The sequence below is a fragment of the Acanthaster planci genome, linkage group LG14 (genome assembly GCF_054643075.1).
Source record: "Acanthaster planci isolate LZ-2023a linkage group LG14, COTS_SCS, whole genome shotgun sequence".
Taxonomy (NCBI): Eukaryota; Metazoa; Echinodermata; class Asteroidea; order Valvatida; family Acanthasteridae; genus Acanthaster; species Acanthaster planci.
The window spans coordinates 3,986,937-4,009,951 of NC_141790.1; the positions used below are offsets into that span (position 1 = coordinate 3,986,937).

Genomic DNA, 23,015 nt, shown 5'->3' on the forward strand with positions numbered 1-23,015 from the left:
AGTTGAAGCCTAGATCTCAATAATCATGTGGTAGGTTGGCAGACTGTTGCATTCTATAGTCATAGTTTTTGTTACGTTATATTCAAATGGAATTGTCAGTTCAATGAAGGTGATTTCTTTTCTAAGTGTATCTTTTTTAGCAATGTCTGGCTTGAGTGTGGTTGTTAGAATGAATGGCGGGATGGTGTTGCCTCTTGGAGCATGTCTACCTTTGGAATCAGCAAAGAGATTGTGGTTAAAGCAATTACTGTGCATTATGTCAAGGGATTCACAGATTTCCGACAGAACATTGTTGCGGCGATAGGTGTAACAGCCTTGACTGAGTGATGGAGGACTTGCAGCAATGTTTTATTGGACATACAAAGTGCACACTTGCGATCAACTGACTTTTCCCAGAGGCAGAGATAGATGTGACTGAGTGGTGGAGTATAAGTACAAAGTAAAGAACATTCCAGGGTAGATTATACACCATTGATTTCCAAGTAACATGGACTATTTCTGCTAATTAGTTCCAACAGGCGACCTTGTTTAGCAAGGGATTTGGTTTTGTAATCCCATGTATCAGCCATTTCCTTGGAAACCGGATGATTTGATGACTTTGAAGTAGCGCAATTTAGCACAAAGTTTAATGCACAATATCATTAATTAATTTGATCTGTTATGACTTCACACTAAACTCATTTTTTTTAATCCTACCAATTATTCCAAAAGGCTTTTGATGCTACAAATTGCATACAAGTTGATCCGTCCACCAAAGTGTTCCACAATCTGAATCTTAATGAGTATTTTTTCGATATTTAAACTTGCTAAATCCTTCAATGTAAATGTAGAGAAAACAACACATCTGCCTAGGCCTACATTAAAAACAATTTGATTTGATCTTTAGATAGGTCTGCTTATCATTCTGCACCCCTTGCATTTTGCATAAAACATTTAGTTGCAATATTGGTAATGTGCAAAAAATACCTTAAAATTTGTTAAAAGCTTGAAATGTAATAAACAACTTTGAATGCTGCTTTGCCTACAAGAGTAGAACTACTTAAGAATTCAGATAAAACCATTAAACGATTAGGATAGGTCCATCTAAAGAAATGCCATTACCAGTATGCATGTTTCCAAAGGGTTATTTATGGCAATAGTCTTGCTTAATTGCTTAATTTTGAACAGCACTGTAGTCACAGGTCTACCTTTACAAAACAAACTGTGTAAAATAACAAGCAACGGCTAACATTAGGATTACCATGAAATCTCTAAAGTAATTAATATATTACTTCTTAAGTAATTGGTCATTTATCTTTTTGTAAAATGCCAACATAAGAAGTCCATCAGATTTAAACGTTCCGACCTTTAATGCACAGTTCAATGATCAGGCATGGTCAGATTTTTACATCACGGTATCTGTTTCATGAACATCTTGACTAGATTCTTGAATCTGAAGGGCAAAAAGAAAAGGAACATTTCATGTTAAAAGAGTTATTGAACCAAAAAAATTGAAGGTCTTGGTTCCAAGCCCTTCCAGTTGTTCCAATGACATGAACCATCACGCGTACTGCACATATGTACATGTACAGGGCGCTATCACCTCATGAATCGTTATCACAGGAAGGTCTTGGATATTTTGTGAGGTCAGCAACAGATATATATGGTAAGAAAGCAAGGATACGCATTATTTATATCACACAAGTTATGATCGGTAGAAGTTATGCCAATAACTTTCAACAAGCTTTATGCTCACGAATTTCGTTTTCTTATTTAAACATTGACCAACATCATGGTGAACACGTTTTTACGAATACTCATAGCTAAGCACTCACAAAATATCTTTCTATAGCCCGGGGGAGCAGCCAAAAAGTTGCAATGAATGCATATAACCAAAGTAATTGAGCCATTGTCAATTTTTGCCATGTTGCACCACAGTGCGGTCACGATGTATGATGTCCCTGTTCAGTTTAGCGCTGTGAATTTGGTATATTTTTTCCCAAACCTGGAAATATATAGAGTAAATGATCAATGAATAGCAAAATAGGAAAGTTGTTATAAAAATAATCTATTGGCATGTTACAACCACCTAATGACAGCTTTTTCTGTGGAAATTTTCGGACCTTGATATCAGGACGCCATCTTTGTTTTTTCATGCTTAGTTGAGTGAGGTCATGAACTTATATGAATAATTCAAAATAAGGCTCAAACAAAGCTGCTGATTGGCTCCCTTGGACTGTTGAGGGAAAAACGATGGAAAACACAGGAAATGATAACAAAATATCCAAAGACCTTCCCGTGATAATGCTTCAGGCAGTAAAAGTGCTAACAGTGTACGTGTGATGCACCTGTCTCGCGCATGTCTGCCATTATGGATCTGTTTCATAGGTTTCCCTACAAATCGAAGGGAACGGCAGCCTATTAGGTCAAAAAGACTAAAGCCCTTTGCTTAATTTAGGACAGCACAGCACTCGGCTTCATGTCACTACATTGAACAGCATTTTCAAATTTGTCACTTTAAGAGAGTAAGTCCAACTCCTGACACCTGTCCTGGTACCTACCTCTGTCTCTGGGCAGGTTGTATCCTCATCCTCACATGATGGCGGAGGCCTCCATTGGAAAGTCATCAACTCCACTGGTTCATCAACCTCATCAGTGTCCTTGAGATTCCCAGGACTTTGCACATGGATCATTGCTTGTGCCAACACATCAGTATCAGCAGGGCTCACTGCAGAACCAGCAGTATTGTTAAAGGATAAAGGTTGAACACTGGAATCCATCTGGGGAGGGATGTGGAATCTGCTCCAGAAAAATAAGACAGAGATATATATTATATCAATCTGATGAATTATCTGCCAGACTGGCTCTGTATATGACAAGATTTTAATGAAATATTTGACTTCAGCAGTTCATTACATTTAATTGAAAGTTCAATTGTTAATCTGGGTTATTCTGTCACATAAACAGGTTCTACCAAGAGTGCATCATACCGTGCCATGTTAACTATATAAAACTACACTTTAAAAAGACTTCATCATTTTAACAAGGACTATGCACTACACCATTGTCATCTATACCAGTGAACATTTTCTTGCATGTTTTTACAGTTATCTGATGTATAATTATATTGAATGGCAGTGTTTAAAAATTAACACTGCAGTTTTTTAAGCTTTGAGTTATTTGTCAGTTTGTGTGTATAAATGTGGGACTTTTAACATTAAATAAGTTTCAGATAAAAACAGTCAAAACAAAAACCAAACAAGTTTTAACTTACCTGTACTTTTTGCTGTGTTCTTGTTGCTTGTAGAAAACCAATGCTGCAATGATGAACACAACCACCATGCAGCTGCCTATGCCAATTATAATTTTGGCTCTAAAAGGACAAAAGAGCACGAACTACTTCAAAATTCTCAGAAATTGAAAACTCTTTAAAATTCAACATGATTAAACAGAAGCTATTAAGGACAATGTTGACATAACGTAAAATCATATTAATACACTTGCACCCCACTTTATTTCCGAGTATACTGCTTTTCTGAATCTCTGAAGTTTTTGGTAACTATTCCGATCAAGCTTTGGGCACTGCATGCTCCAAGAAAAAAGAATCGCAGGATACAGAGTGTGTATAGCACTTGGAAAAAGCATTTGGCATGCAAATATCTTCACCAACCTCCAGTTGAAGCTGTCGCAGAGTGGATCAGACAATGGGCAGGCACACTGGTAACCACCATGGTGACTGTAGCAGACATACGGGTATTCACAAGGTGTGGACAAACATTCGTCAGAATCAGTCCCATGAGTCTGGCAGGCATCACCAAACCATCCAGGCTGACACAGGCAGGAGTAGGAATCAAACCCATCGCTACGTGCTGGAGAGGTACAATTGGGGTCTTCTGCTGGTCCTGTATACACAGAGTTAGTAACAGAAAGAGAACATGGATAAAGTTGTCCCAGTTGCTTTAGCAGAAAACGTGCAAACAATGCCAGGCACAAATCATATCCATGATGGGTTAGTTGATGGGAACGATCGCTTTTCTAAGAAAGTAATCTTTGTGCTCTGCAAGTTCAATGCTTTGATTAGCAGCTCTATGAGAGTGCCTGCTGATCTGTGATATCCACAGCTTCAAAGACTTCCTGTTTCTGGTCTCAGATGAAAGATGGACAATAAGCCCAGCGTGTGAAGTAATAATGAGTGATGAAGCTGACAAATGAAGCTTTTACGTGATGACAAAGTGACTGACCTCTGCAGATGCCATCATTGATGCAAGGGTTGGCAAGCACAGCAATCTGTACCTCCAGAAGCTGAGACACGGCCCCTGACTGGTCCTCAACCAAGACCAGGAAGCTATCCCTGCCATGGTAGTTGGGGTTGGGAGCATAGGAGAATCTAGACGTTGTCCAACTCATGTCCTCCTGTAGTGAAGAAAGTATATACATATACACTGGGAATTTGATGGCAATTTCTGCACACCGCATAATTCTTATTTTGAACTGTGCACAGGAAAAAAAGCATGACTTCAGATTCCCATTGGGCTAACAGGCCTTGCAAAGTGTGAAAACAGATGTGAAAAGAAAACTGTGTGAAGTTTGCGAATTGAAAAAAGTAAAAACAAATGCTAGAATATTCCAAGAAACCAACAGACGGTCAATTAGGAGAAATGATTCATCATAATGTTACAATCCATCCATGGTTGTGTAAAGAAAGTCGAATGATCACTTGGTTACAGGTTGATCTGGCAACCACAATTATAGAAGTTGGCATTACTGCTTACACTCTTGCACAGAAGGCACGTGCATGTTTCTTCAAGTAATAACTGTATTTGCCAAGTACATGCATGCCTCAGGTCTAACCGTACGTAAATGAGGTGACACTGTAGTGATGGCATCTCATCAGGTTAGTCTATAGACACACTGCGCCCCATTCTACTGATCTTGGATGGAGCATAGTCTACATGTCAAATTAGGAAGTGCTGGAACAGCATCTACTGTAGTTAAGTTCAAACCAAGTCCTGAATATTAGTTATGCATGCTTATGAGCTACATCAACTGTAAGTATATTGCGGGATAGCAGTGACTTTGAACAAGTTACATGAAGGAACAGGGCTGGCATCTATGTGCTCTGAGCAGGAACAAAAGAGGGCATGTTTTGCATAACACCGACAGTCCTTTGGTAAGCAGCCAATCACTCTGTATGTGCACTGGTTCAAGAGCATTTGATGCATGACTCACTGAGCACATGCGACTTATTTCTGTCTGAATGTATGGTCCTCACATGTGCATCAGGCACATGCACGAACTCCGGTTGGAAAAACTTCCCACCAGTCTGTCTCTTCTGTGCCAATGAGGGTGCACTATAACTCAGAGTGGATACCAGGTAGAGAAAATATATCACAACTTTAATTAGGCCTACCTCACTGCGGGGTAGCGTGAGCCCACATGGGATGACAGGCTCTTCATTGTCAATAGAGGGCTCACTGCAACCCTGCGCTGTTGGCACAGTCTTTGATACCCTTGTCAGAGTCAGGGTGCCATAGGTTGGAGGTTGGGTCACGACGGTCAATTCATCGGTGATGTCAGGGTCATAAGCTCCTAGCTCAAAGCTAAGTTCCTCGTAGGCAATGTTGAAACCTGTGTTCTGCTCAACTGTTAACTGTTAACACAAACAGCGCAAGGTGAAGTAAATATGACTGTCAGAAGATCTGCTGACATCAGTTACATGAACTTGTAATAACTTTTGCCTCATGATGGATAAGACAGTTTATACTCTGGCAAAGGAATATGCACTCTATACTTTGTCAATCCAACGGCTTTGTGATATTCTTGGTGATACGCTGGGACTTTTTTGAAAGACTTTTCACTGATATCTCAGAATGCAGTGGATGCTCTTATCCTGGTAATTTCATAGTTAATGTATTAGATACTTCCCTTCCATTCAAAGATTTCGACATGATTCACAAATCAGAGAAAGTTTTTGAAATGGAAGGCATGCATGATTAAGTCAGCAATCAATGTTTATCTGGCTTGAATTAATATTGCCCACAACAAAAGGACCCACATTATCTATTTTAATTTACCAATGCAATGCGTCCATTGCCAACAACTTGGCTGTTCTGTGCACTGTACAGCACAGGGTTATCGTTAACTGGTTGAACTTCAATAGTGATATCAACACTGGTTGACAGGAACTCTCTCTCAGTAAAGATCTGCAACTCTCTTACTGAAGAAGAATATGAAAAGGAAAAACAAAATAGCAAACGGATCTTTGCAAACAGAGACCTTGGAGACCATTATCCCCAGTTTACATTTAAACTTATTGACACAAATCACTATTTAAAGCAAAACACCAATCCAACTGTTGCGGTGAATAAGATTTGAATTGTACAGGATCTGAGAAGAATTCTGCACAACAACAAAGTAATCATAGTAAGTCATCTGTGGAGGTCTTCTTCATTAGAAGTTCTTGACACAAAATTTAGGCTGTAAGTGTTCTCCTCTGAAAAACTGTCTAATATTTTGGCAGACTTTTAGAACCTCTCACCAGTGACATGGACATTGAAAATGCCATAGCAATCTGCACAGGGTGTGTAGCTGAATTCACCATCCTCAGTAATCGTTGCAGTGCCCTGTAAGTCCTCGTTGCTGCCAAGTTCAAAGACTAAGACGTCATCTTCAGCATCAATGGCCTGGAATGTATACACCAAAGTACCTAGAATGGAATGGCAAGAGGAAAATGTGCCGAGTAGTTGCCATGTTTTTGGTGACCTTACATATCTAATCATGGACAAAATATAGATTTTAAAGTTTGATTAGCCCAATTTGAATTCTCTTATAGTTTAGCCAACTTCCAAATATCATAGAGTGATTTTCAATCCTCTTGGTATTTAGTGGAAATATTAAAATAACAAAAGTCTACGAACTGTGAATGCCTCACAAACTTGGCCATGCATGAATACATGTGGATACGAAGTTTGCAAACTGGCTGGCCCTTAGCAATGACCAAATATTTGTCAACATTCAAGAGTCAACAAAATTATTTTTGAAAAGAACCCTTACTTATAATCCCAAAATATAAAAGTATCATAAAATAAGATAACAAGAAAATGCCCTGATCAATATGAAATGTGAACAAATACAATCTTCATCAAAACAACCCAAAACTATAACAATCTACAATGTCTCCTACAAAATTCTCTGATATGAGCTTATTCCATTAGTGTTGGTTGATAAGAATGAATCATGATCTTCTAAAAACATCAACAGCTATCGAAGGAAATGCTTATCTGAATATTTTGAATGCAGTTTGACATATAAGTCTGCTCAAGAACTTACCTTCATCTTCATTCATGATCATCTTCTCAATGAAGTTTGTGATCACTGGAGGGCTGTTAGGGATGGTATCGAGGACCACAGCCAAGGCAAACTGGGTCTCATGGCTGAAGTAAGACCTAGTGGGGCTGGTTGGTACAGGTTCCTCTTGCACAGCCCGCCGCTTACGACCTGCCGCTGAGGGTGATGAGGCTGGAGCCCGGGTAGAGCAAACCTAAGAAGAAACATCAAAGCAAGAAATTTTCATTCTTTCTGTTGTGTCGAACAAAAAAAATCTACAGTTTGAAAGTAGTGTGGAGTTTTGTTGAAGAGAAGTTTAACAATAGATTTTCAATTATAATTCTACAATTTCCACCATGAACTATTCTGTTTTAGCGGTGCTGTTTATTTGGAACTATGAAGGGGTTATGTCCCAACCTCCCCCAGTGTAAAAATGTAAAATGGCCGTTGTCTTATTTCCACCATTAACTGGATGTACTGCTTTGGCAGAATCCATTGCCAAAACTAATCCTCGATTGTCTTGTAGTTGAAATAATGATGAAACAAATCAACATCATCCTAAGTTGTGATTCCACGAAGTCCTGCACCCTGCTTGCATGTCCTACAAAACTGATATCAACAATGCTGTGCATACTTGTGGAAGTTGCGCAATCTGCAAACAGACCAAGACCTCTAGTCTATTGCCTCTTGATGCAGTGAAACAAAGACAGTGAATGAATTTGGAATTAAAACACTTGACAACATGACTCACCTCCACGTTGACTTGGTTTCCACCATTGAGATACGTGATACGATCTACATCACTGCATGTCTTGGCTGCATCACGCCATTCAGAGTGGTCTAAGAAATGACAGACACTGACACATTCAGCCTGAAAGCAGAGGCTTGGCAGATATTGCTATCTTTTACTAGGGATTCACGCAAGAGAAAGAAATGACACAAAGAGTCATTACCCTCCAAAAACCATCCTAAGCCCTCCAGAGATGATCAAAGGCAATTCTCCATATAATCAAAAGATTGATGGTTTTCATGTCAATATGAGGTATCAATCTGGGGATGAAACTTTAAATAAATGATCCACTTGGACATGCACATTTCAAGAACTATCAATCCCCATATTTCAACAAGCATGGGTGTGTTTGTTGAAAACAGATGGACAGGTACAGGGATCAGCCTCAATCACAAGATATTGCTAGCCACACATACTAGAATGCCAAGCAGGAAGACAGGACAGGCCTGGGCAAGTTCGATCAAGGACCATAGTTAACCATAGTTTGACTAACTCTGATTATGCGGATCAATGATGATTGGACTAGTTTAGTCAACTATTCCTGACCAGCCTATCAAAGTTGGTCGCATCATTGGTAGTCTTAAATTTAAATAACGCAGTGCGCAGAGGACCAGTTATAAGAAAAATGCCAGAAAAACAGTATGTCACTAGTAAACGACCATTTTCACTTTTGTTTTTGCTGTTTTGCCCTTCCTTCGGTACGTAACAAATAAACCACTAGTAAACTAGTGGTCCTTGACTGACCTTGCCCTCTATTATGAGATACTGGTGACAACTGACCACAATGCAGCTTAAGTTAGATGTTTGCATTTTTCATACTGAGGTGCAGGCAAAAAATATACCATGAACTTACTACTACCAGTAAACCAATAGTCCTTGACTAAAGTTGCTCTCGTGTTTAGTAAAACAAACCAGCAACCTCAGAGATCAATTAGTCTAATTTACCTGTGTCCCAGTAGATAAGTCTAGGCTTTGCCTCTGTCCAGTTCCCTAGGGTTCTGAGAGTCAGACTGATCACCAGTGGCCCTTGGAGCTCAATCTGACCAAGACTGGAGATGTAGAATGTTGGCTCATACACAAAGCGTATCCTGGGAAGGAACAGAACCTTATAAGACATTTTATCGACCTTAGCGATAAAATTCATTATACTCTAGGAAAAAGAAAACATGTTTGTGCCGAGTGTAGATTGTGTGTTAAAATTCGACGGGGGCCTGTCGTGTAATAGTAGCATCTAGGCAAAATGGGGTGGAGCAATGAGCCAGAATGAAGATCCAGAGATTTCCAATCATTGCAGGGGGCAGCCTGCCAAATTCATTGGCCATTTAGCTCCACAGGTTTATTAGGTCAATGTGAGTGAGCTGATCAGCAGCATACATTGCTCATGCTACGCCAGCCACTTTCATCGCAGCTTTGAGCGATCAAACCACGTGGATTTTACCTTACCCACCTCCTCCGCCATACAGGCTTCCCGGTCCCTATGGCTGGGTTTTTCGTTTCTGCCATGTGTTTTATTTATGGCTTGGCAGTTTTTTATACGGAATAAGAATGGAACACCATTTGTTTGTTAAAAAATGATAAGCTACCTGGTCTATACATCAATTAAATCTTGAGCTATGTAAGTTAAATTGTCTAAAGTGCCGTGATGTGCCACACAGCATGACAATGGGGAGTTGAACATCATAAATCAATTTATTAATATCAGTACACGCGTGTATCTTATTCATAGCCTGTGACGTTCCACACGGGCTACACCCAGCCGCATGTTCCAGCGGTGGGAAATTTAGATGGCATGATACTGTAAGTTACTGACTTATTACAGTTCTTAAAACAAGTACTGGGTTACGAAAGTTTCTTCCTTTATGTTATGCATGAAAAACTTGCATTAGTAAATATTATACTTTTGTGTTCTTTGGGTTGATAGTACTAATTATCATATTGTGCGTGGTATTAAATAAATCGAGAGCCGTTTTGGACATTCTCGACTCAGTGATCGTGGGGTATCATTGACATTCTTGACTAACGCCCTTAAGTTTTGGCGTTTACTTGGAACTTATGCCTTGGGGAGTTCTTGTGGTCATGGGTATCATATTTGTACAGGGTTCAGCTCAATGTGCATGGTTTTATGTGAGGTGGCCGCAGGTGCTGCCTCATGTACCGGTTTGCCCGATATACGTATGTTGGTATTCCAGTGGAGTTTGTGAAAAATCCATATCGAAGCTGTGGCATACACACACACACTCAAAATGGTTTGCCCGCTTTCCTTCTTTTTGAGTTTGAGTATAATGTCATTTTACTAACGGCAATGGTGTTACATGATGTCTGTATTGAAACGGCAGTGGAAGGTTTCTCTAATCGGGAGACAGACATGACAGCATCAGGCATCAGCCATTAATGGACCGATCCATTCAGCCCCACTCCATTATAGGACCTGCCTAGGGGGTGTGTGTGTGTCGCCGGGGGGGGGGGCTTTGTCACCCAGTAGAGAAAGTTGGGGCACCCTCTTTCCACTGGCAGAGCAGCTTTGTTGGACTTCCATGTTTGCCTTTTAAAATAAAGTCAAAATATGTACAGGCCTGCATAAAATTTCTACTGATGCACTTCAGGAAATGCACCTTCTAGTCTCATCTATACTTTTCAATCCAACTGGGTTATAGTTGAGCCCAAGTCCTTTCATGAAACCAGTCAAAAGTAACAGGCAGAATGAGGAAAAAGTGGTGCTTTTTTGCAGGGGCAAATGAAACCCTCAGCTTGGGTACCATTTATCCCCTCGGGTGTACAAAACACCATGAACCCCTACACAGAAGCCGGTGTAATGGAGTCTTTCCTTATTTTATAGCACTGACAGCACTGAATATTTGTATGCGCTATGGTAAAATTAGTAGCATCTTATTAAGCTTGTTTAAACTTACTTTACCAAATTCTGTAGGAAATTCACAGAGTTTTTAAACAAAACTGTACAACTTGGTTATCAGTTCTGCATGAGCTTTTCATATTGTTTTGACTTATTTGATAGTTAAAAACCTTTCCTGTAGCAAGGTCATCCATTCTCATCATTCCATGATTCTAACAGATTTTTTTTCTGCAAATTACTTCAAAAGCTGAGCAAGCTTCTATTCAAAGACATGACCACCTAATTAGTGCACAGAGACAAACACTAGCGCACAGTTAAGAGAAGTGTGCATCTAGGCCCACCTTTGCCTGAGCAGTCTTGATGTGTATTGGATGGTATACAGGGGATTGGTGATGTAAGGTTTATAATCAGGGGAAGCATCTGATGTGAATTCCTGATTGGTTCTATTCACATCCAGCAAGCCTAGGATGAGAGAACCACCCACATGCAGACCTGAAATAGAAAAATGAGGTTAATTGGATTTGAGATATTCAACCATTTCATACTGTGGTAATAGGCTGACACTGGCAACTCTCTGAGAAAACCAAAGAACAGAATTCCAGGTCTCATAACGATTCTTTATCAAAGACCTAGTACACACCAAAAATAGCCATTTTCACCTCTTTTCCCCATGAAGTCAAGCATCACTTTCAATTAAATTAACGGTGGGGAAGTTGAGAAAACGTGCCTGCAGATATCACTGGGAGGCATTATCTGATGAATCTGTTGTACTTCCATCAACGCGGTGACTTGTTGCCCTGTCGTTCTTCTCTAATAATATTATGAGATATGTTTGTTATTTGATGATATCCCCATATGTACATTAATCCACTGGTGTGCCTTTACTGCATGGGCATGACATTCACCTGCAACTTGTGAAACCTGAGGCAGGCATGAAGTTGGCAAATCACAGAATCTTATTGATCAAAGAGGCTTCCGAGCATGTACCCACAACCAGTCCTGGAGCATGGTTCTTCTAGTTCTGGCTGTCACATTGGTCTATTAGGTACCAAACACTCAAACCTACCTCCAGTGGTAGCCACAGTGACATCAAAGTGGTTGTCTGTCGCTCTCTTCTTTCTCCTATGAACTGTTGTTGACATCAGGATGAGGTCTGTACCACTGTGTGATGTCAACACCTGATCACTCTTCCCTGTTGGATTATTATTATTACACCAAACTTACAGTATATAGCACCCTAATCCAAAAAGGCTCTAAGGTGCTTTACAATATAAAACAATAAAAATAACACCTATGTTAATATGTTAAGAATACAAATACAATTAAAATAATACATAAAAAATACATGCAAACTGTGGTGCCAAAAACAACACTTCCCAGTGCACCAGAAAACCACACCCTAAATGTGTCGCCCCAACACCGCCGGCGTTGCTCCCCACACCCACAGGTGCTAAAAGCAACATTCAGCGGTGCCGGAGCCACACCTAACAACGGCAAGGGTGTTAGCATGGTCGTCGGATAACACCACGCTTCTGCAGATATGTTAACAGTAAAAATACGAAAAGTTAATTAAAGTATTTCATAAAGAGATGTGTTTCTGCAAACCACATTTCTGCAGATATGTTAACTGTAAAAATACGAAAAATTAATTAAAGTATTTCATAAAGAGATGTCTTTTAAGAGATTTTTTTAATGAACCAACTGATTCGGACAACCTGATGCCAAGGGGGAGTGCATTACACGGAACAGGAGCCACCTGCTAACCTTTGGTCTTAGTCTTGGAACGGACAGGAGGAACTGATCTGCAGAACGCAAGGCCCTAGATATAGTCGGTACTGCTGGATCATAGAACTAATATAACTTGGTGTTAGCCCAGGAAGTGCTTTATAAACAATCAATAAAATTTTATTTTCCACCCTTTGGTAAACAGATAACCAATGAAGTTGAGCTAAAATGGGTGTAATATGGGTGGATATCATACATGAATAGAGAGGATTTTCAACATCTGTGGAGAGCTTTAATCTTACCTGATGGCAGACAGCAATTAGTTGACTTGGGTTTATATCACATATTTTGTCTACATTCTGATTAGTTAGCAAGATGTGAAAGCATTAACAAATGTGTAGTAAAAAACCTCTGTTACTGATGGAGGAATCTGTTCTAACATTACAGTGAATGTTTCCATTTTAACAATTTTCTTAGAAATGGTACTTCATGACACTAACTGATAAGTTTGTTCCCTATCTCTATATTTTACCAAAATCATTTCTCCTTTGTGACAAAATGAGTGTGGTAATAAGTGTTTCTGAAGAGGAGCCGTCGTTTCAGCAGAAGTTTATTCAACATAATATGTAATGAGCTCAGCCTATGACAATTTGCCAATAGGCACAGCAAGGTTTGTACTAACCTAACACCATAGTAGTTCCTGATGGCACAATCTTACACAACTGAGCTGCATTACACATCCTCATCGAGGTATGTAGACATCTAGAATAGCCAAAAACAGTTGCATGAACCAATGCATTCGTGCTCATGCCTTGGGTGACCTCATAGACTTTGGAATGAAATTCAAATCACAAGACACTCTGTAAGACTTCACAGAAAACTAGCCATCACAACTTGAATTGAGTGAACCACTGCTGGAGATGTATTACAATTTGAACAATTGGTTTAAAATAAGTTTGTATTAAGATTATTTAAATTATCTGGGTGAGAAAGTTGGTTTCTGTCAGCACACCAGAGTGACTGAAGTATAGTCCTGTGTGTCAAAAAAGAAAAGCTTGAAGACAACTCCTACCTAACATAATCTATGTATTAAATATAGGCCATTCCTCCCCCCAGCTCCATATATGAAGTTAGAACAATGGTGTATCTGGCGGGGGGGATGAGGTTGCAATTGCCCCCAACCCCGAAGCATATTGCTGTTTCTTTTTTCAATAGTACAGGTACTTAAAGGTAGTGTACACCATTGGCAAAATCCCCAAAATCGGACTACCGTATAATCCTGAAATATCTTACTTTAAAGAAAGTACACACAGTCTCAATCAGTCTGTAAAATATTTCTGCCCAGAATGCTGTGGTTTTCGAGAAAACAGATTTTTTTTTTACAATGGTAAGCCGGCCATCGCATAAGAGTTAATTTCACTTCGGACATCACATCCTTTAACAGGCGCTAATTTTTTTGTGTATACATGTAGTGTTATGGTGTGGGAGTCTCCCTTAATTAACAGTTAAATCTAAAAGCAGCTCAAAATATACCGACAGAAATTCCCCAAAAGCACTGTAAACTGAAAATATAGGAACCTGAGTGTAAGGTGTAAAGTACGAAATAAATTGGATCAGTGTGAAGTTAAATTTTATTCAAGGAAAGGATTTTCTTAATCGAAAAACTTTGTGAATTCAAAATCATCCCTAGAGCATAATGATATGATCCAAATAGGGTGGCTTTCTGAGCAGAACAGTAAAATGGATTTTCGTCAACAAAAGTATGATTTCAACAGGTCAAACCTGCCATATTTCAAGACATAATTTCTTCTTTATTAGTGAATCAAGTAAGAATGGAGTTGTTCAACGGTCATCGACATGTAAACAGAAGTGGAAGCGTGGTCATTAAGCACGATCGCAAGCACATACATTTTCCTATAGGCTTACTTGTTTAGGTGTCACTGACAGTGTCAACGGCATTCCTGGATGAAGTTTTTTCATGAATCCACAATGCTAAATTGTCTTGGAGGTACATGACTCCGAGGTATATTCACTGATTACTCCTCGCCGTTGAAAATTGTTCCTTTTTTAAGGGAATGAGCACCTGTCATGCCTGTTTCCTGCCCTGACCCCGCAGATGTTGTTCGCTTACTACAAACGCCCTAAAATCCATAGATTTTACCCAAGATAAATTACAAGACCTTCGATTTAAGCGTTGAAAATGCTGCATTGTTTTTCTTTATTTTTCAGCAGTTGACTCAAACATTTAACAAATCAGTGGAATGTAAGTAGTGAATATTACACATGGTAATCAGCCAATCTTGTGAAATTACGACAAAAACCAATGGTGTTCACTACCTTTAGGCAATGGTACTAGCAATTTCCTTGAAGGGAGAGGATGACTCTGCTATTGCTGAAAAATTTGAAAGTTATTTTAAGAAATTTCCCGTTGTCTCCGGCTTTGTCAGCCATCTCACTATTTATTGCGGATGTTCAAAAATAAAAATCTCACAACTTTTTCCATTTGTGTTTCTGTAAAACCCCGACGATGAAGTGGTGTGTGATCCTGTTCCCAGAGCAGTGTTCTTGGGTTGTGTTCCCAGAGTTTGAGCGTGAGAACAAGAAACCAAGGTCAAAAAACAGTCTGCCCAAATTTGACCCAATGTATGTCTGCTAGGACGCCTGAAAAATAAGGACTGCTGTTGGTTCGGAGTTTAGCATACATACAAAGGCCTTTATCATTTGCATCCACTGTAAACATGTCTCTAATGTATCAACCACCCAATGGGTTCAGTCTTGCACACTTACTTGCCAGGCTCCATGTTGAATTTTGCACCTGTCTTCACCTGGTGAGTGGACTCCTTTGGAATCTGGAAGTCGGTGATGTTGAACCTCTCCTCCCTGTCACCGGCTTGGACTACGATCTCTCCATTCTCAATGGCCACGGAACCAGAGGAGTTGCCCCCAACCACCATGCAGGGAACAACATCATCAAGAAGCTCAGCTGAACTGCTCACACAGTACTCTATGGGCAGAGGTAGAAGGTGGCACGGATTATGTTAGGTAGGAAAAGAACTGGTAAAAAAGGGTCATCTAATTATTAACACTTTTACAACAGGTCCAGTTAATGCTTACATGGTGCACATTGTCCGGAATGCAACCTTGAAGAAAGTAAAACAAGCCGGCCTTTACTGCAAGCTGACTTACCATAACTAATGATGGACTCATCCCCTGGTTTGGACCAGGAGGTCCCAGTCTTGGTTGGGTCCTCACTTTTCTCCACATCAGGTGGGTACACCTCCTCCTCAAACTTCTCACTAAACATGGTGGTGGTGTTGACATCATCTGCAGTGGGCTCTTCCAGCAGAACCGTGACTCCTAGGAAATGAAAACATGATGTTTCATTGAAAAGGTCTCTGAATCTGTCTGGAAACTGCAATTTGGCTTTCTCACAGCCTACCAGTCATGACAGTAAAGTTAGTTTGATATTGGAAATTGGAAGTTCCATGGTTTTGTACAGCGAATGTCTGATTTTTCTTGACATAGTAGACACATGCATTCCCATAGATTTGTACAGGAAATGTTCAATGCTGAGAAAAATCAGACATTCCTGAACAAACCTATGGGAATGTCCACTGTGTCGAGAAAAATCAGACATTCGGTGTACAAACCTATGGGAATGTCCACTGTGTCGAGAAAGATCAGACATTCTGTGTACAAACCTATGGGAATGTCCACTGTGTCGAGAAAAATCAGACATTCTGTGTACAAACCTATGGGAATGTCCACTGTGTCGAGAAAGATCAGACATTCCCTGTACAAACCTATGGGAATGTCCACTGTGTCGAGAAAGATCAGACATTCCCTGTACAAACCTATGGGAATGTCCACTGTGTCGAGAAAAATCAGACATTCTGTGTACAAACCTATGGGAATGTCCACTGTGTCGAGAAAGATCAGACATTCTGTGTACAAACCTATGGGAATGTCCACTGTGTCGAGAAAAATCAGACATTCGGTGTACAAACCTATGGGAATGTCCACTGTGTCAAGAAAAATCAGACATTCTGTGTACAAACCTATGGGAATGTCCACTGTGTCAAGAAAAATCAGACATTCGGTGTACAAACCTATGGGAATGTCCACTGTGTCGAGAAAGATCAGACATTCGGTGTACAAACCTATGGGAATGTCCACTGCGTCGAGAAAAATCAGACATTCGGTGCACAAACCTATGGGAATGTCCACTGTGTCGAGAAAAATCAGACATTCACTGTACAAACCTATGGGAATGTCCACTGTGTCAAGAAAAATCAGACATTCGGTGTACAAACCTATGGGAATGTCCATTGTGTCGAGAAAGATAAGACATTCCCTGTACAAACCTATGGGAATGTCCAATATCAATTTAACTTTATTGTCATTCATGAAGCCTGTTGTTACCTTCAAAGCCACATTATGTAGCACTGCTGAGCAGCAAAATCACTACCTTGGTGTTTGTCAGCATGACAGAATACCAATTTATGATTAACTTGGCTATCATCAAATTCTCCAATCAAATTCCATTAAATACCTACTATCTGTAGTCCTTTGGTATTATTATCCCATCATAGCAATGTAAACCAATTGGTTGGTTTCTTTGCACATTATTCTGTCTATTAACCCATTATCATCTTGCTATTATTTTCAAGATTGCTTGACTGATAGCCTTTAGGGTCACACAGTATTTAACCACTATGATGCCATAATCTGTCAAATTAAGGTTATGTTGTTTGTTTGTCTGCATGTCAGTCTACCTACCATCACACTCTACTATTGTTTCTAAGCCTGCTCCATTGACAGCCTTCAGGGTCACATAGTACGTGGTGTTGTGGTGCAGTAATCCCATCAGATCACTGTTGGTAGCTGTCTGGTTCAACCCAACGTTGACAAAGTCTTGCAGGTCTCTGGCCCCTCTGGAGGTTCCTATGGCCCAGTAATGCTCCTGAAAGAAATCATTTTAGATCTGGTTGCTGAGAGATCCATGCACATAGTGATAGCTGATGTATGACCAACTTGACCCAGTAAACAAAAATCATTAATGTACCACTTCTCCCTAAATTTTCCATGAACCTACACTGTGATGGTTTTTTCAGCACATATATATCAATTGTCAAGTAGTTCATACAAATCTGGCAACTTCAGCTGTGCATGTACTGTTGGGTATTCTGCTGTGCTAAGAATATGTGAAAAGGCCCATAACATTATCTCCATAGACCAGTGGTGTATTTAGGGGTCACTAAAAATCCCTGAAAAAATCTGTCATGGAATCAGTCCAATAAGCCCTGGGTAAACATCTTGGAGCAGCTGCGATGAAGGATTTGTTTCAAGGAAAATTTGTATCGTAATGAGAATTTATGGAATGTTCAAAGTGATATGTCAAAGAAGTCACCAAAACTTCATCAACCAACCATACAGAAAAGAAAGAAAACAACACAGTCTTTCGTCATCAGAGGGGAGCACCTGTGCCTAGTATTAAGGAGAGTATTGTATTGTGGGAACAAGAAACACAAGTCCTTTTCGGTTATTTGTTACCTGATAGAAATTCCTCTCTGATCTTCCCATTAAATGCATGGAGCCCACATGCGATCCCAATCACAATGCAAAACAGACAACTGCATGAACACAGTGTCTTATTTGCCTATAGGAATCCACTGACAAACCTTGACCAAGCTCTCCATGTCAATGAAGCTCCACAGACAACTAATGGTAGACTCTGACGACTGGTACCACGTCGGCTTGTACCGGCTAACATTGAGATCTACATAAAAGAACACATCCAGTTCTGCTGGGGTTTCATCCACGTAGAAGCCGTTGGAGGATGCTGACACCAATTTCCCATTTCCAAGGACAAATTTCACTAAAAACAGAAAACCCAGAAAATGAAAAAAAGTCAAATGGGAAGTTTTAACTTGTAATTTGTAACTAGCACTTTTGCCTTGGCTGACTCACTGCTTGGATCAAAATGAAGGCAACTCATGCAAGAAAAGCCATTTTTATTACACTGATAATTAATTCTGCTAATCTGTATACTTTATCCACCCATCATTTAATTTCTCTCACCTGTCAGAAAGAATGGGAGCGATCCTCCATCTTTTTGTGAAGTTGCCACTGTTGCATTAGTGTCATCATCAACTGTTACATTCAAGAGTTCCAGTCTGGGCAGGGTCAGGTTGGTGAGGGTGAATGTGATGGGAACGGCATCTACAGAACACGAGGGATCGCACTGATAACGATCACAGGGATGGATGCAAGGGACACAGGGCCTCGCGATCTGTAAACACAGAGAAAAAAGTACGAGAAAGGTACAAAGTCACACGTCGGGGATTTATAAAACTCTGAATGCTTAGAGCATTCTACTGGGAATTAATGCCTTTTCAAATTTAGAATACAAACTGCTCTATAAAATTGCCTGATATGTCAATCTCATCAGTCTCCCAATATCTGACATCACTTGCTTCTCATTTGGTTTTTCAGCAATTGTAAGCTGTTCCAATTGTTCTGTGACAACACATGTACTTAATACTGTTCTAGTTTATCTACAAATTTCCGTACTTGGGTACTGTCCTGGTCAAGCCATCTGTGTGCTTCCTGTTTTGTGTAACAGTCCATCCAAGATATCTCGCTACAAGCCTAGGCTTCTGGGAGATGCCTTCATACTTACTGATATTTCATCCTTTACACCTTTTTGACTCTAATATCCATTTTATCTACTGTTACTTATTCATGTAGTCTATGCTAGTACATCTCTATTTCATTGTGGAAAGAAATGTGAGTTTGAATTCAATAGAATTGATCTCACTGGGTACAACCTAAGAGCACCTGATGTTACACTTTCATATGTATATGCATATGTGATAACTGAATGGCCCTTTTCAGTTCGGACCAGATGAGCAACTCTGCTTACACCAACTGAAAATGCATCATGTCTTTGGCAAGATAGGATTCCAACATAGGAAAGGTAAGTTAGAGTTTTGAGACATTCCTTTTTTGCATTAACCAATGGCTGATGCTTAAAATGTGGGAGTGGGTGACACAGAAATCTACTAGCATTTTAGCCTGAAGTGATTTCAAAAGTATAAGGGACACTGAGACATATAGTGACATCTCTGCTGAAGTCCATTTACACAATTTTCAAAAGAGGTAGCCAAACATAGTTCAAGTAGTCGAGTTTGACATCGACATGGTTAGTTAAAGATCCACGTTACCTCCTTGAAAGGTACGATATCAGTAGCTCCTGCTTCTGAGCCAACACCGGCAAAGTAACGGGAGACGGGATTGGTGCCAGCCCTGAATGGTGCCCCATAACGACACAGCTTGCTCTGCTCAGGTGGCATCCTGAATCAGAAGAAAGGGTAGGAGCATTTTAATAAATGGTAAGGTATACTATGCTGTGCATAGCAAATGAAGCAAGAAATATTGCCAAAACAACTGAATACCTCATTAAAAGAAAGGCCTAACTCCAGCATTTTTGTTAAGAAAAGTTAATTGATTTCCCTTGCAACCCCCTCAGAAAATGTCTATTTTTTCTTTTGATCTGAAAAAAGGTTTAGGCGGAGTTGGACCCTTCTTTCAATTTGGTATTCAATTAGAAAAGAAAGGCACCCTTGATATGGCAACAAAATGTGAAAAAAACACAGAGGTTTTACGAACTTGAAGTTCCTGAGTGTTGCTGTGACAACTGGCGGATTGAATGGGTCTTGCAGATCAGCAATGTAGCTGTCTCGATTGAAGACATGCAGAATGAGCTTGGTAGATGAGGACATGACTGGTATGCCAGTCAGTGAGGCCAGCAGCTTACCATCAATGAGGACATCAAAGGACCATTCATCCTATAACAGAAAACATTTCAAGAAACTGAAAGCCGTATATGTACCTGCAAAATATGGGGGCAGAACTACAAAGCAGAGAATGTTGAACACCACAGTACAATGAGGCATTATAGCAGGTCAATAGTAAATGCACTTAACAGCTGCAAACAACCCAAACCATAATCTGACATTAACCACTTACAGACAGTACATGTATTGTTCGTGACCTGAAAATTTTGACTTTTGAAGAAGGCAAGGTACAGCAGCCAACTTTTTAGATAAAGGCAAACGTCACCAAAAGTGGCCCATTAGAGTTATTAGAGCCATGGAGTCAAGTGCCACAGACATATTGGATTTGCTTATTATGCTTGTCCTGGTATACCTCATGTGCATCAAATGGTGTGCTTCTAAAGCTGATTGCGTAATGACGCTCCTCTACTGACGGATCAAAGTCTAGATCTACAGGCTGAGAGGACATTCGCTGACCATCCTTGAAGTAACGACACCACATTACAGCTTGAGATGCACTGCCATCTAGGAAGGAATTCATAGACTGAGGTAAAATAGCAATAAAAAAGGAGGACTGTATGGCTCATGCAAACTCCTGATAACATAGAGAAATTCCCTTTGCAAGTTTATACTGAAACTTGAGGAAACAGGACACTTGCTGGTACCTAAATAGAGCTCACTAAATTCAGGTACTCAAAAGTACAATAAACATGAAACAAAGCAAATTCTGTTTTCGAAGAAAAACAACTATGGACTAAATCAAAGGGCATTTCACTTCTGATGGTCCCCTTTCACGGCAGAAAGTGTAGTGTTGACAGTCGCTCCTTAGAAAACCAAACGTTGGCTTTTCTACAGAGCAGTTGCCATGAGAAAGTTTACCACAATGCTTGCCACTATTGGTGGGGGCTACTATATTATATAAAGTATAAACAGCAATAGCATTACCACAGTCACCATGCAGATTAAACATGACCAACTTAAATTGATGACTTTTGAAAAGACAGTTGTTTCCTCCATCACGCCTTCACAAGACGTCCATCTTACTTGGATAGAGTTGGAAGCCGCATGCTCTCTGTGTAATCAATCCAGCATTCTCATCATTGGACACGCTGTCCCCATCTTCGTTTTGTCTACGGATGGCCCATGGTCTGGAGGTCAAAGTGGTCAGTGAGGCACTACTGGTCACTTCAGGCTGTTCACGTATACCACTGGATGTGAACTCACTAGCTGTGGTCACAGGTGGCATGTTGGTGGTACTTGCATACATTGAGTTGTCTTCAGATGAATCAAGTATTCCTAAGAAGTCCTGACAGTCACATTGAGGGCACATGGACTGTGATGAAAGAGAAATATTGTGTTTTCATGACGTAAAGGCTGGAAAAATGGGATACATAAGACCATTAAATCTCATAATTCAGGTCCAAACAACTATATTCACATATAACCTAAGTCGCTTTGGACTTGGTGACCCTTTGTTAGTACTGTCTGAAAGCTTTGAAATAGGTCCAGCAATACTTAGCCAACCATGCCAGCTTATATACCACTCATTATAATGGCATGAATGGGGTAGGGAAGAGAGAGAATAATGTATGTTTGTCACTTATGACCAGAGGGTCATGGGTTCAAATCTGGTTGCTAGCCTCAAGTCATTGGTCCTTGGCGAGCTAATTCACCCCTGCTTTTCCATCTACACAGAAATATGGGAAGTGGCAGTAGCCAGGGAGCAATAGTGGACTGCCATTCTATCTTGGGGAATAAAAATATTCTCAGTGACAAGGAAACTACATATTAACTTCCGCTTGATGAGCCAACTTGGCTTATTAAAAGGGACTTGCTTTTGCACCGTGAACTACTTGCCAATGTCAGCCTAACAAGACTTTTTTCCTTGTGACTGGACCAAAGAGTCCTCCGAGAAAGCTCTACCTTGTTGATTGATGGGGGACATTAATGAACAGTTTTGATTTGAATGTCTCGTCTTCCTGTTATCCCTGTGCACCAGTCTCAAACAGTTGTAGCAGAGCCACTCTCCTTTCATTTTCTTGTGCATAAGAGCCAGTTGCACAGCATGCACCAACATTCTTCTCAATGTTAGTTCTAAATTCAGACACTTTGCAGTACACTGGTGGCAGAAGGGGGTGGGAGGGTTTGACCCCTCCACACTTTTTGACTGGGGGCAAGCCGCCCCTCCACTTTTTACGAGTCCTATAATGGGGCATGGCTATTTATTGGCAGATGCCTGATGGTCTCACAACTGGCTCCCCACTTTGAAAATCCTTCCACCGCCATTGTCACAGTGCCAATAAATAGTCTTGCAGTATTCTGGTGCATGCACAAGGTAAATTACCACAAGACAGTAAGATTCAACGAAATGCCCAACAAATTTTTTTGTGAAATGACCATAACATATCTGCATCCCTCTAGTGATGTGATAAGACATCTTTGTAAGGATGATGCTGGCCTTACAAGTCCAAGATGCACATAATAGGAACAATTTCCAAAGTGCCAC

The 23,015-nt window shown here is 40.2% G+C and overlaps 1 protein-coding gene across 3 annotated transcripts in view; it reads right to left on the reverse strand.

Annotated features, from left to right (window-relative positions):
- Positions 1–332: 332 nt before the first annotated feature.
- The window catches only part of LOC110984422 (uncharacterized), a 163,940-nt gene continuing 141,257 nt past the window's right edge, over positions 333–23,015 (reverse strand). For all 3 annotated transcript variants that reach the window (XM_087145948.1, XM_087145947.1, XM_087145949.1), the window contains 23 exons: positions 21,554–21,842; positions 20,883–21,034; positions 20,343–20,521; positions 19,898–20,027; positions 18,753–18,963; positions 18,353–18,549; positions 17,451–17,634; positions 15,858–16,028; positions 15,459–15,675; positions 13,354–13,433; positions 12,013–12,138; positions 11,288–11,438; positions 9,041–9,183; positions 8,057–8,145; positions 7,309–7,519; positions 6,518–6,685; positions 6,054–6,196; positions 5,390–5,629; positions 4,221–4,392; positions 3,650–3,881; positions 3,254–3,352; positions 2,541–2,778; positions 333–1,432 (listed from right to left, as the gene is read on the reverse strand). In XM_087145948.1, the coding sequence (XP_087002074.1) occupies positions 1,385–1,432; positions 2,541–2,778; positions 3,254–3,352; positions 3,650–3,881; positions 4,221–4,392; positions 5,390–5,629; positions 6,054–6,196; positions 6,518–6,685; positions 7,309–7,519; positions 8,057–8,145; positions 9,041–9,183; positions 11,288–11,438; positions 12,013–12,138; positions 13,354–13,433; positions 15,459–15,675; positions 15,858–16,028; positions 17,451–17,634; positions 18,353–18,549; positions 18,753–18,963; positions 19,898–20,027; positions 20,343–20,521; positions 20,883–21,034; positions 21,554–21,842 (3,870 nt within the window). In that variant the 3' untranslated portion in view covers positions 333–1,384. The remainder of the gene's footprint in view (positions 1,433–2,540; positions 2,779–3,253; positions 3,353–3,649; positions 3,882–4,220; positions 4,393–5,389; positions 5,630–6,053; positions 6,197–6,517; positions 6,686–7,308; positions 7,520–8,056; positions 8,146–9,040; positions 9,184–11,287; positions 11,439–12,012; positions 12,139–13,353; positions 13,434–15,458; positions 15,676–15,857; positions 16,029–17,450; positions 17,635–18,352; positions 18,550–18,752; positions 18,964–19,897; positions 20,028–20,342; positions 20,522–20,882; positions 21,035–21,553; positions 21,843–23,015) is intronic.